The sequence below is a fragment of the Nicotiana sylvestris genome, chromosome 7, assembly GCF_000393655.2.
Source record: "Nicotiana sylvestris chromosome 7, ASM39365v2, whole genome shotgun sequence".
Taxonomy (NCBI): Eukaryota; Viridiplantae; Streptophyta; class Magnoliopsida; order Solanales; family Solanaceae; genus Nicotiana; species Nicotiana sylvestris.
Genome location: NC_091063.1, coordinates 62,508,461 through 62,521,331, shown reverse-complemented (window position 1 = coordinate 62,521,331; position 12,871 = coordinate 62,508,461). Strand labels below are relative to the sequence as shown.

General features: G+C 38.3%; 1 protein-coding gene across 1 annotated transcript; it reads right to left on the bottom strand.

Annotated features, from left to right (window-relative positions):
- Positions 1 to 944: 944 nt before the first annotated feature.
- LOC104238708 (uncharacterized) lies at positions 945 to 8,807 on the bottom strand. Its single transcript, XM_009793158.2, has 6 exons — positions 7,056 to 8,807; positions 6,111 to 6,251; positions 4,162 to 5,920; positions 3,191 to 3,471; positions 2,091 to 2,926; positions 945 to 2,000 (listed from the first exon to the last, which is right to left on the bottom strand). The coding sequence occupies exons 1-6, from the start codon at positions 8,394 to 8,396 to the stop codon at positions 1,049 to 1,051; spliced, it is 5,310 nt and encodes a 1,769-aa protein (XP_009791460.1). The 5' UTR covers positions 8,397 to 8,807; the 3' UTR covers positions 945 to 1,048.
- Positions 8,808 to 12,871: the final 4,064 nt, after the last annotated feature.

The window sequence follows — 12,871 nt, the reverse complement described above, 5'->3', positions numbered from 1 at the left end:
CTTTCCCTCTGGGTGACAGAGCAGAGAAATTAACCATGTCACGATGGCATTGAAGAGTTTTAGTGCTATCGCAATGAGGGCATGCACAGAACTAGAGAGGTCATGGAATTATTTATCCTGTCTATATGGAAAACCGGTGCTTCTAACTGGACCCCTCTTGCTTGAACCATCAAATGAGCGTTTGGATGAACCAGTGGGCGAAATTGGCTGCAACAATTTGACCCAGGCTCGGTTGTGTCATGTGCTTTTGGGACCAAAGTGGTTCTTGAGAAGGACCCGTTTCAATAACTGCTTTTGGAACATGAGTTGACAGGTCTCCCTTGTTTAATTGGCTCTGAAACTGCCATTTTGCCGCCTAAAGGCAGGGGGCAGAGGCGTATGTGGGGCGTAACACTTGCAAGTCACGTGGTTGCCGCTTTATCAACTACTGGTTCCAGCCAGAGCAATCCTACTTTCCTTTTTTGGATGTTTTACATCCAACAACAAGAGTATTACGGCGCGGTGTTAAAGAAATACTAAACTAAACGATTGAAATATTAGGTTGGTAAGAGTTAAAATTTTAATAGGAGTTCTAAAAACTGTATTATATAACATTAATATTAATAATGAAAAGTGTCAGTGTTTCAAAATAAATATGCGATATAAATTGAGATAGAAGAATTACAGCTTTCTATGTTCCAACCTGGTCTTAAAATAACATACAAACAGTATTTTGATAAACTTTTATAAAGACAGAATCTGAAATAAGATTCGTTCTTCTAAATTAATTCTTTCCAAGCTCGACAACAATCAATTCATAATCTTTGGAATTTAAATATTAGTGAACAATGAAATTGCGTTTTTTGGATAACATCATACATTGTACAGGACCTCAAAAGCAGCAGCAGTTGAAGGATACGGAAAATTGACAAAAGAAGTCGATCTACTGATCACTGAAGCTGATAAGAAAATCAAATCAAAATGAAATAGAAAACCAAAATTTTGATTTTTACATCTCGTAGTTCCACTCTTACTCTGCAGTCATACAAAAAAATTCGGAATATGCCAGTCAATCAAAAGGTTCCTTTCTCATTACTATCCACTCTACAAGAGAACAAAGGCATAACGTCTCAAATTTACAATGAGTAGAAACACCCTTCTTGTCTAAGTTGGTCAGTACACCATCTCTAAGGATAAACTCAGTATCAAGCTCCTGAGGCAAATTCTGAGAAGATTTGCATTTCTCAGTTATGCCATTGCCTTTCAAATGACAATCACAATCTCTTAGCTCGATTAAATTGTCCCCTAAGTTTCGACATCCACACATGTTAGTTTCCTTGCATTCAAAGTATTCACTGTGCCTTTCTTGTACTCGCTTCTCATCAAGCGAAGTTGAAGTGTTAGCCAGCAACCAAATCCTCAAAGCCGAATGAAGATGTGCAGCTAATGAGGCCAGAAAGTCATAAGCATCCTCTACCATACACTCAACCTTTTTTAGTCCCAACTCGTGGGAAAGCATTTTTCTCAAGGTGCACTGAAGGTTCAGCAGGCACTGAGAACAGCACCGAAATAAACACACTACACTAGAGTCAGTTGAAAGATTGGAAGATCTATTTGATGAACATTCAAGACCTATGCTATTGCCAACCGACTTTTGGTTGCTATCTCCAATTTGAACATTGTTTGGAGTGGGCAATCTTCCATTTGTGTTGGAACTCATACTATAATTGGAAAGCTCAATGCCACACCTGTCCTTGGAAGAATTACTACCATCCTCTTGCACATCATCAATATTTAACTCCATGAGCCCATTAGAATGTGCTTCTGGATTAACACGACTACAATTTTCAGCAGTTAGTTCTGGCCGATATGTTTCCAGTGTCTCCGGTTTGTCAAGGGATGCTTCTAGCTCACGATCTCCCTCCCTTTGAGGTGTATCCTCAGGAGCATTAGCGCTTTCCGGAAGTCCAGCACAACCAATCTTTGGGTTTGCCACTGCGAGTTGAGAGCCTCCCTCTAAACTGAAAGTAAAGCCATTTGCATTAGATGTAAGGCTGGAAATAAGAAGCCAAAAGAAACTTTACACGAACTACAAGTAGAGCCAAACTTACCTCTGCAATGTATAAACCCAGCTACTAACCATGTCATCAAGATAAGCCACTTGCGATAAAAGACGACCAAATTGATACCTATCCCTCCCATTCTGAACTTTATCATTGATCTGTTCAACCAGAAGCTCGAGAACTTTTCGAACCTCTGAAAAAACTTCTCTAACGGATGAGTATTTGCCTCTGTATGCCAACAATCCAATAGCTATCAGGCCTCGCACCATACAATATTTCTCTTTGCCTTTAGTATTGTTGGAAGAAAGGATAACCTTTCTCATTGAGTTAATAGGTCGAATAACACAAGAATTGAATGGCCAACCCTTCCAAGGTCCATTTATGTCAGCACAAGGACCTTCTCTTAACTTGGATGTAAACCAACAAAGTTCAGCAAAATGAGGATATAGCAGAATTTGATAGCCAAATGTGGTAATTGCTAACATCAAGCTTGATTTCGCTTTTACATTTCTACTGTTAACTATTGCAGTAGTAGGAATTGGACATTGTTTATGCACATGCTCAATGGTTGGTCTAAGATCTGACCTCTGACATTCTACGGCAACATTGCCCTCAGATTTGTCACTAGCTTCATTATTGCAGGTGTGCAAGTGGACATGGTTTTTACGATGAATCAGCTGAATGAAGTGCTGAGCTAAATCTTTTGACAACTTTGCTGCTGAGGAATCAATCAGACATTCTTGATTAAAATTTCTATCAAGCTGCTCAGTATATCTAGAAACTGAATCCTCCAAGGGAATTGGGATACTGCAGTTCAACATCTGACTTTTAAAGAACTGCCTCACTCTAACAGGGAGTGCTTCCAACTGTACATCGGATGTAGCCTGTTTAAGGGAAACAGGAAACAGAAGGCGGTGGGTGCAAAAGAGTAAGTTCTTTAATGATTAAAAGTTGTAAAGCATTTGTGCAATCTAGGATAGCCTTTAAAAGCACTAAAGAGAATCACATTGTATGCCAGAAGCAGTTTTTGTTTTCGCATGCAAACTTGCTAATACAATATGAAAAAATATCAAGGTGTACTCCTTTCACATAATATTTGGAAAGATATATAAAATCTCAAGGCAAATTTAAGGAGACAAGGTACATACCAGAAGCATCACAGATGTGGACACGCATATCGTTTCCACTTGCTCAACGAAGGAGCTCCACAGATATGAGGCTCTTTTGAGAGCATCCCCAGCCTGTTCAGCACTATGGTTAAAGTTCCTTTCATCGTCACCATTATTATGCAAATGAGCTTCCTTGCCTACTGATTCAGGCTTTACTGAAGAACAACTATCCTCCTGATAGACTTGATCAGATGTCTCCACGGCCCACAAATCAATTCTTGGCATAAATATCATGCACTTCCCCAAACTAGCACATCTCACTGCACAAGAGATACAAATTTACTACTTCCTTCAGCAAGATGAGAAAAATCAAAAGCATAAACTTAAAACAAATAGCATACCAGCAATGTTTTCAGGGGTCATTCATGCACAACTGATCATTTAGCACCCTCAAAAAAACCAAACAAGAAAAATCAATTGATGGATGGATTTACACACACACACACACACATATTGGCACTCATTGCTACAAAACACAACCATGTGACAATGTTGATACAGAACCAAAACACAGAAAACAGCCAAAAAAGGAGCCATATTACCAACATCCCTCAGGGCTATGAACAGTTATATGCGCGACTCGAATTTTAAATAACTTTCACGTGTTTCTGATTGCAAGCACAATTAACCTTGATAATAGCTGTTTTCAGAATGAATTTTGTAGAGTCATGTAACAAGGAAGTTAGCACCAATGTTGCAAACCTAGTGGTGGTAACAAGTTCAGAAGATAATTAAAGGAAAACTTTCACAAGATGGAAGCCCATTAATAAGGTATCTCTCTTTGGAATGGAACTGAACTTCTGGGTATAAAAATGCTTTGAGAACTGATATCACATCATGGAAATAAGGTATCTCGAACTCATAAAGGCAAGTCCAGTAGATGTTTGTACTTCCAGTAAGCACTTCCAGCCATTAGGAGTGAGATAAATAAAAACAGAGAAGGAACATACTGAGTATCCGTGTCAACCCCTGAATGACATCTCCATGTCCTTCTTGAGAAAAGGTGGCCAAATCCACCTTCTGGACATCAACATTACCAACAAAACAATGAAGAAGAGAGGAAGCAAGATGCCTCTGGCCAGATCTTGGATTTCCAGAAATTAGTATTCTAAATCCCGATTTCTTTCCAGGCATATGAAAGATATTCTTCAACAATTTAGGCTGAGCCCCTGCACACTGCAACTTTGATAGTTCAGAATCAGTGAGACTGTGAACAATATCATCATCACTAGCATCAAAACCACCAACACTAACATCTCCAACCAGAATGTTGGCACGTATAAAGTGATCCTCAATCTGACTGATAACATCTGGTTCTTGAAGCAAATCATTAACGTAGGACTGCCAATTATTGCATGGTAATTTCTTCTTAACCAATTGAGAAAGAATAACGTCTTTTACCAACTCAGAAGCTTTAGAGAATAGGGGCGGCAACCAGAGGCGTTCGTCTAGATAAAGGGATACAAGCAATCTACTAAGTGGTTTTAGCAAACATGGAACAAGAAAGGTGTGTAGAGGCGCTGAAACCACATCATTAGCAGCCATTCCAGCTTCTCTACGTGAACATGGAGGTGGTGCACATGTAAGAGCCTCTACCCAATCCCTCTCCTCCACCTTAAAATTGGGAAGAGGGGGAGATGTAGCATTGGGAACTTTCACCGCTGCAGAGAGTCGCTCATGCAAGGGAAAGCTCCTTTTTAAAGCAATTATGGCTGCCTGAGTACACAGAGCCTGCAAATCAGCACCAGCAAAGCCCACTGTCTTGCTAGCTATCCACTTGAGTACTGGTCCAGAGACAGGTTTAGGCCATTTCTTTGTATGCAAGGAGAGAATAGCTTCTCTGTCCTTAACAGATGGAAGTGGAAAGTAAATCTCGCGGTCGAACCTACCCGGACGCCTTAATGCTGGATCAACAGAATCAGGACGATTTGTGGCTCCTATTACAACAACTGAACCTCGAGATTTTAAACCATCCATTAGAGCAAGCAAAGTGGAGACAACTGAATTATGGGTCTGGTCTTGCTGCCTACCACGGCAAGGTGCCAAACCATCTATTTCATCGAAGAAAATGACAGATGGTTGAGATTTCTCAGCTACCTGAAATAGAAGTCTTAGCTGACGCTCAGCGTCACCAACATACTTCCCCAAACAATCTGCTCCTTTACGGGCAAAATATGCTATTCGTTTATCACCACGAGCACATGAACCAATCAGTGCCCGTACTACCAAAGTTTTCCCTGTCCCAGGATATCCATGCAAAAGAACTCCTCTAGGAGGTGTAAGCCCTAGAGAACTAAAGAGCTCAGGATACAAAAGAGGTAAAATAACAACCTCTTTCATACATTGGGTGACATCTTGGAGCCCGGCAACAGAGTCCCAACCCTGAAACTGTATACCAGCATCAGAGTTTGAGCCCCCAATATATACAGGCGCAATTCTCAATAGATCTCGATGAAGTCTCTTGCTTTCACGTTTCAAAAACTCTTCATCCTCTCCACAGTTCTCCAACCACTTTTCCTCTGCTTCAACATCCTTGCGCAAGGCATCATTTGACAACTTTCTCAGCTCAAACTTCATTTTTCTAGCTTTCAATTTCTTTATACGCTGCAAATAGTGACTTCCATATGGTTGGAAGAGATGGCGGTGATCTGTGCAGGCTATGAGAAATTTGCGATGGTCAAAGATGCAGCCATTGGCCCGTGCACAAGGCTGCAAAATTTAATGCATGCTTAGTCGAAAATTAATATTACACTGACAAGAAGTGAGGTAATCAAGATATATAGATACAGCAAAGAAGCAATGACCAAAAGTAAAAAAATCAATAGGCATCAGGAGATGCAAGATAGTGGTCTATCTTGAGCTTTTGAAGTATGACATGATTCAGGAAATTTAAACTAACCAGGTGATAAGTTTTTGGACATCTATCAACACGGCAACCAATTGTTGCCCCAGGCCTTCCGCAGCGGCTGCATTTTAAAACCCTTCCCCTACAGAGCGCTGCCCTAACATTTTTCAAGCATCCCAAACCAGCAAAATAAACCTGAGATCGAAAGTAAAAGTAGCATTTATGCATTGCCCATGAAAACATGACTTGGAAATTGAGGACCCAATCAGGAAAGAATCCAGATAGTATGAAGGCCATATACCAATACAAAACAATAGAAACTGAAATTAAACAGTTCAGTCTGCTGCTTACTTTCTACTAGTATTTCCATCATAATGCATCCTGCAGATGATAATAGTGAGGCCTAATAACTTTTATAAACACACCACATGAGTAATATAAATGGAGAAAAGTCAAATCAATCAATCAATCAACTACGTCTTAGTCCAAAGCTAGCTGAATTTGGCTATGTGAATCTTCAATATTCTTTCCTATCTATTTGGACGAAAATGGAGAAAATATTTATCAAAGAAAATGAATGAAGAAAAGAATCAAACCACACAAGGTTAATGGAAACTAGAGTAAAACCGTCTCAATTATACCATGGAACTGAGAGTTACTCCCCTTCTGTATTGAGAGAAATATGCTGACCACTATTATAGTTCAAACAATCTTCTTCTTCCTTTCAAACTTGTTTCAAAGACATGTTGCATCTATTGCACTTGTTTCAACTCATCTTTTCCAAATTCACTATAGCTAAACCAATAATAGCATGCTCCTCGTTCCTTTTTACTGAAACAAAATTGAAAATGCTTGCTCTTTGTTTTCACCCCAAATCTCACTATGTAAAAGACCAAGTTTCTAGTATGACAGTTGGATGAGGCAGTTGAAATTTCATCAAGTATTAAATTGAAGACATAGATTAAGGGAAATAAAGTTGAGTAGGGAAATGTATCATACCTCTGGACTCCATACAGCACATTGCTGATGAACCCAAATCCCAGCTATACCATAGCGATCATTTATGGGCCCCAGGAGACGCCCAAGCCAGCCAGGTTCGTCACCAAATCCATCCCACATGTCATAGTTAGGTTCATCAGAAGCGGAGGACCCACTATGTGCTTCATCATCACTGGCAGCCCCATAAACGAGCCTTTTTGGAGGTTTACCATCAGTACCTCCTCCACACAAACCACAGTGTCTTCCCTCTCTAATTCGACGCTTTCTCAAAATAAGATCAGAAGCACAATCTGTTTTGACCACCTTCTCCACTTCCAGAGGGTTATCACCAGAAACACCTTCAGCATTTTCCTCTGTATCATCAACTCTGCTAACTCCATCTTTAGCTTGCTTATTTGTGCCGCCATCTTTTTCAGCATCAGCAAGTAAACCACCTCCCCCAGCATCCTTTTGATCATTCACTCCAACACTCACTTCATTTTTACCTTGTAAATCATGTTCCAGAGTACCCACCTGGTCAGTTGTGTGGCATTCTTCTGGCACTACACAAGTTTCTAACTGATCCTCATCTTCACTAACTAATGGCAATGGCACATTGCCGTCTTCAACTCCCTCCATAAATCCAGCCTTTGAAAAGTCGTCATCTATTTCATCCCTCACTTGTAGCAGCTCCTCTAGGTTTATCATTTTGCCATCCTCCATACCACCACCTGTATCATTTTCTTGCTGCTCAGTAACCATTATATTCGAAGCTTTTACTCTTCCAGGTCTCTTCGACTTAACTATAGTTGACTTTTCACATTCACGAGCTTCTTGTTTATCTAACTCTCCAACCTCTAACTCCATTTCTTCCTTCAACCCGTCAAGATCCTGAAAAAGCTTCCTTTTACCCACTGGCGACGACTTTACATTATTCTTTTTTCTGTTACCCGCACCCTTAGTCCTAGATCTCAATCTCGATTGCCAAGCCCTAGAGCCTTCTTCCAAATCCTTGGAAGTCGAACAAGGCAACTCCAGCTTCACCGCAGCTCCTTTCTCCACCCTGCTACCACTGCTCATCCCACTCCCCCTATCAATCTTCCTTCGCTTCTTCGGGGGAGGAGGCGATGCATCGAGCAAAACGGGAGTTTTTCGAGCCCTAGTGCTCCTACGGAGCTCAAGCTCAGCACCATCGACATTCCACTCGATCGTTTCGGCATTCTCCACGACATCATTATGGTTGTGATTATATGCTTTTTCACAAATAGCGTCTAGTCTTTTGTGTTTCTTCTTAGCCCTAGAATTTACCAATTTCTTATCCTTGCTTCTCCTTGCAACCGACGCCGTCCGCGACAATCGCATGACAATATATATACGTTAATTTTACAGTCCTTACCCCAATATATATAAAAATTACGCGTTTCAGAATTAAATCAAATCCCTATGTAATTATCACACTCAATAAGCAACAATGAGGATCGAATGTCCTTGTTTTTGTTCAATTGGACCTCTGAAAAACCGTAAATTAGATAAAATAATGCGACTGACCTTCAATTGATTGATCAAAATCATACAGCGAACGGGAAAAAAGTTGAAAATCATCGACTTTGCTTCTCACGTTTTGGCTTCATGAGTTAGGGTTTCGTTTGGTTCAGTTCTCTTTTTTCTTTTTCTCTCTCTATATCCTTTGGTCTATGCTTTTTGCTATTGTTGCTGAAATTTCTTGGTGTTTTGCTGTTATAAGACGAGGAAAAAGAAACTGAGGCGGAGGTATATAGAAGAAGGGTTCTCACTTGAAAGCGTTGTGATATATCACTAATACCCACGCGCGTCTAATGAATGTGGAAGTCACGTCTAGTAAGCATGGTCTGTTAGCACGTAAGCGTGGCTCTTATTTAAGTTGATTTCTGGAGGTGGATAACACGCTCTAGATTAGAAGCGTGTGGGTTTTGTAGAACAGAGTGAATTGCAAATTTTATTGGTATTTCGCACCAAACGTTACCGCCAAATTGATTTTCTTCTTTTTCGTATAAAAGGGTGTGGAGTTTCAATTTTTCGCACGAGTGCGGAAAGTATCAAGAATTTGGTGCGTGTTATACGTTAGGAAGCAGGTGGAGAGAGCCTAACAAAAATAGAAATAATAACATATCTAATTGGATTTGATGCTTCCGGTTTGGCAACCTCTAATCATGTTATTAATTCCCTAAATATTGCATAATTTGATAAAAAATTGTTAAATTTGACTAAAATAATGCATTCTCTAAAGTTAAAATTTAAATATGTGGAACCAAATAACATAAATTATATTATACTTCTTTCTGAAATAGCGAAAAAATGCTTTTAAAAATGTGAATAATGTTGATATCCAATTTTGTCCTCATATTTTTATAAAAGTTATATATGCTTTTAAAATATCATTCCTGCATCATCACCAATTTACAAGAGTCATACAATTATTTTCTATGATTTTTCATAATTTTTAAGGCTTAAAATTGACTTCTTGCATTTAAATTATTTGAAAATGTATATTAATTACTCCTTCAAATTATTTTTATGATGACTTAATCAAATTTATTATTTACACTCACATATGTGTTTCATAATATTTTTACTTCATTTATATAATTACATTTGTATTTTTAGCTATTTACACAATTTTTGCAAATAATAGTCTATATTCTATAAATAGTTGCATTTATTATATTAGTTATGCCAAAATAGCAAACTATATTTTCATAATTCTAAGTTATTAATTTTAAGCTTTTTATTTCATAAATAATAATTTTTATTATTTATTAGACGTTTTAATAATTTTTGTTTTAACCAATTTATGCATTTTAAAATATGACCCAAACCAGGCCATTTTCTGACTGAATTAGCGGCCCAAACACCCACACCTTAGCCCAATAACCCGAAAGCCCAATCCAAACGACCCTTGTGATTAACTCGGTCGCGACGCACTTCAAATAACCCGCCCCGCCTATTCTTTAATCTAGACCGGTCCACGATAATCACACCTTTTTTAATTACATTCGCCCCAAACCCTAGCACCATTCTTTAGAGACAATCGCCTTTGAACCCTATCTACTCTCTTCTCCTCTCAAACCCTAACAGTCGCCTCCTCTATCCTCCCCAATTTCAGTTCTAATATGGAATCTCTCCATGATTTTTCTTCCATATATGCTCGATCTCTCTATTATTTACACAATTTTGGTATCACATAATACTTGCCTATCTTTGGCAAGTATACGGTCCTAAATCAAGTATAATTATCTCCATACCTTCGAGATTTAGATGATATTTCACCTATATACACTCACTACCGGGTTATATATGTCCGATTTACCAAGATCTTCGGCCAATCATTGATTTTCGTCAAACAAGGGTTTGAAATTTCAATTTTTTTTCTTTACCAGTTCTATTATTGATTGCATGTGATATTATTTCCTTATTTGTGATTGATTAATTATTTTCCATGTTTGCTTGTTCGATTTCTACCACTATATAACCCCTCCCCAATTTCCCTTTTGGACGGATTATGAATCACTGAAAAATTACTATTACTCTCTTATTCTTACACATACTATACCACTCCGAGGCTCAATTTCTTGGCCGGCTGAAAGCCAAGGCCACCGGAATTCAATTATTGAACCTTCCTTTATGTGAGCACTTCTTGGGGTTCATTCGAAACCCTTGGGAACTCCGACGCACTGAGATTCCTGGGTTCTACTATTCGATTTGCTATTGACATTAGAGTATTACTGAAATTATGCTTCGTATTTACTTGTTCCTTAATCTGTAACTGGTAAGTACCTATGACCTTTGCAATTCCGTTCTCTTTCATTTGAGTTCATGTTCTGCATATCTATGTCTCTGAGATTTTTATGAATCAACATGCTATTGTTACTCTGGAGCTATTCTTGAGGCTCTATGCTTTCTAGTAATCGAATCTGCCTATTTGTTGTCTTGAGTATGTTTTCTCAAATCTGTTTGCTCTAATGTGTATGTTTTAATGCTTATTATTGTTCCTTCTTCTGAGTTTAGCTTCTTACTTTGTTATGTACTCTTGTGATGAGACGAGTCATGCCTAGAACCTTTTCTAATTCTTGCTGAGTCATTCATGTATAACTTAATATTTCACTAGAGTTAACTCATGATCATGTTACTAGCCTAAACCTGTTTTCCCTGCTACTTGTAAACTAATGCATGTTCCCTACTCTGTCTTATATCTTTGTAATAATCAATACATATGTGCCAGACTTTGTTAAGTCATTCCAGCCCAACATGCTGAGTTCCTGATGTTGTACTAGTTATGTTTCCATGCTATTTAAGTTCTAATGTATGCTTGGACTTATGCAATCTTGTGCTCTTCAACAGTGTTTGAGACCTTAGGAAACCTCATAACTAGTCTCTCCTCTCATATATGGTCAACTAGTATCAGGTTCAATACTAGCCTAACTTGCTTCTGAGAATTTACATGTCTCTTATATTATGATTAATGTTCAGCATGCTAGGGTTCCATTAAGAAATTGTTTGAGCGTGAGCTAATTCTAATACTTTGTTCCTTTGGGTTTTCATGAAGAACATTTTCATATGTTGACTGTGTTTTGTTTGCCTCTTGCTTGAATTTTTTAGACCTTTATCTAAGATTCCCTAGGTTAGACTCTGGATCATGCTTCATTATTGAAACTCTTTGGAATGGTTTACTATCCTATGTGGTCAATTAGGTCACTCTTAAACTTTGTCACTAGAACTAAGAGCATAAATTTGCCTTGTGTGCTTCCCAATCTAGCCTGATCATGTTTATATGTCTTGGCTAGAGTTGTTGTTATCCACAACTCTAAAAACTAAGTGTTTAAGTTGTTTAGTTAATTCTATGAATATTTTGTCACTTGTATGGCTGATTTGAGTAAGTAAGGTTATTTGTTAGGACTATTGTTGGGCCATACATGTTGGCTTTGAGTATGGAACTCAAGTTGTGATGGTAAGCGGTGTATGGGTTTGCTGTTGTGCAAAGATTAAGACCATCGAAGGTTGGGGACATCCCTGGGTTGTTCTGCATTGGGCCTGTGTTTGTTCTATTGGGCTTGTGGTGGTTTCATCCTGTAACTAGTCATATTTAGGTTTATACTATGTCATTTGGGCTTGTAATAATTTGTAATAATGAATAATGGGGAGATTAATGAAAGGGGGCTGAGGTATTCTAATATTCACGTGAAAGGGTAGAAAACACATCTATATGGTTTACATGCTTTATGTGCTACTTTGTTTAACTTGCTTTATTTCTGCATATTAATAAAAATCATGGCAATAGGAATCACGCATATCTCACTTGCACACTATTCAAACATGTTAGTTCAAGTATTTACCATACTCGATTCTATGTTACTAGTGTGCATTTAGACAGTATGGATATAGGATGTATAACATATATTTTTTGTCAACCTAGATACCATGCCTATATGACTTCAAATAATACATTGGTCGATTGCTTCTATTACTTTTAGTATACTGCCCATCTAGATATCATGACTATAAGACACTAATCCATGTTGTTTTCATTACACTGCCTCGCCTAGATGACATGCCTAAAAGAGTAAAGTGTATAAAATCAAGCCTGGTTGTCAATGGTTAGAAATCCTACCTATAGGATATTGTCACTCGCTTAAAAATTGTTTACGAGATCAACGTTGTTAATACTAGACTTTTAAGGTTGTTTCATTGCTTTAGTTATCAACTATTAGAAATCCTGCATATAGGATACTGTCACCTTCTTGAGACGCACGTCTATAAAATCAGTACTGGTAATTCATAATTCTGGGATGGTTTCAATTCGC

What these genes read in the sequence shown, in the direction of transcription:
- LOC104238708 (XM_009793158.2), bottom strand. Translation starts at nt 8,396, where the DNA reads ATGCGATTGTCGCGGACGGCGTCGGTTGCAAGGAGAAGCAAGGATAAG. An exon ending in GTGCTGTATGGAGTCCAGAG is followed by an intron (nt 6,252 to 7,055) that starts GTATGATACATT and finishes TTTCGATCTCAG; the next exon opens with GTTTATTTTGCTGGTTTGGG. An exon ending in GTCCAAAAACTTATCACCTG is followed by an intron (nt 5,921 to 6,110) that starts GTTAGTTTAAAT and finishes TAAATTTTGCAG; the next exon opens with CCTTGTGCACGGGCCAATGG.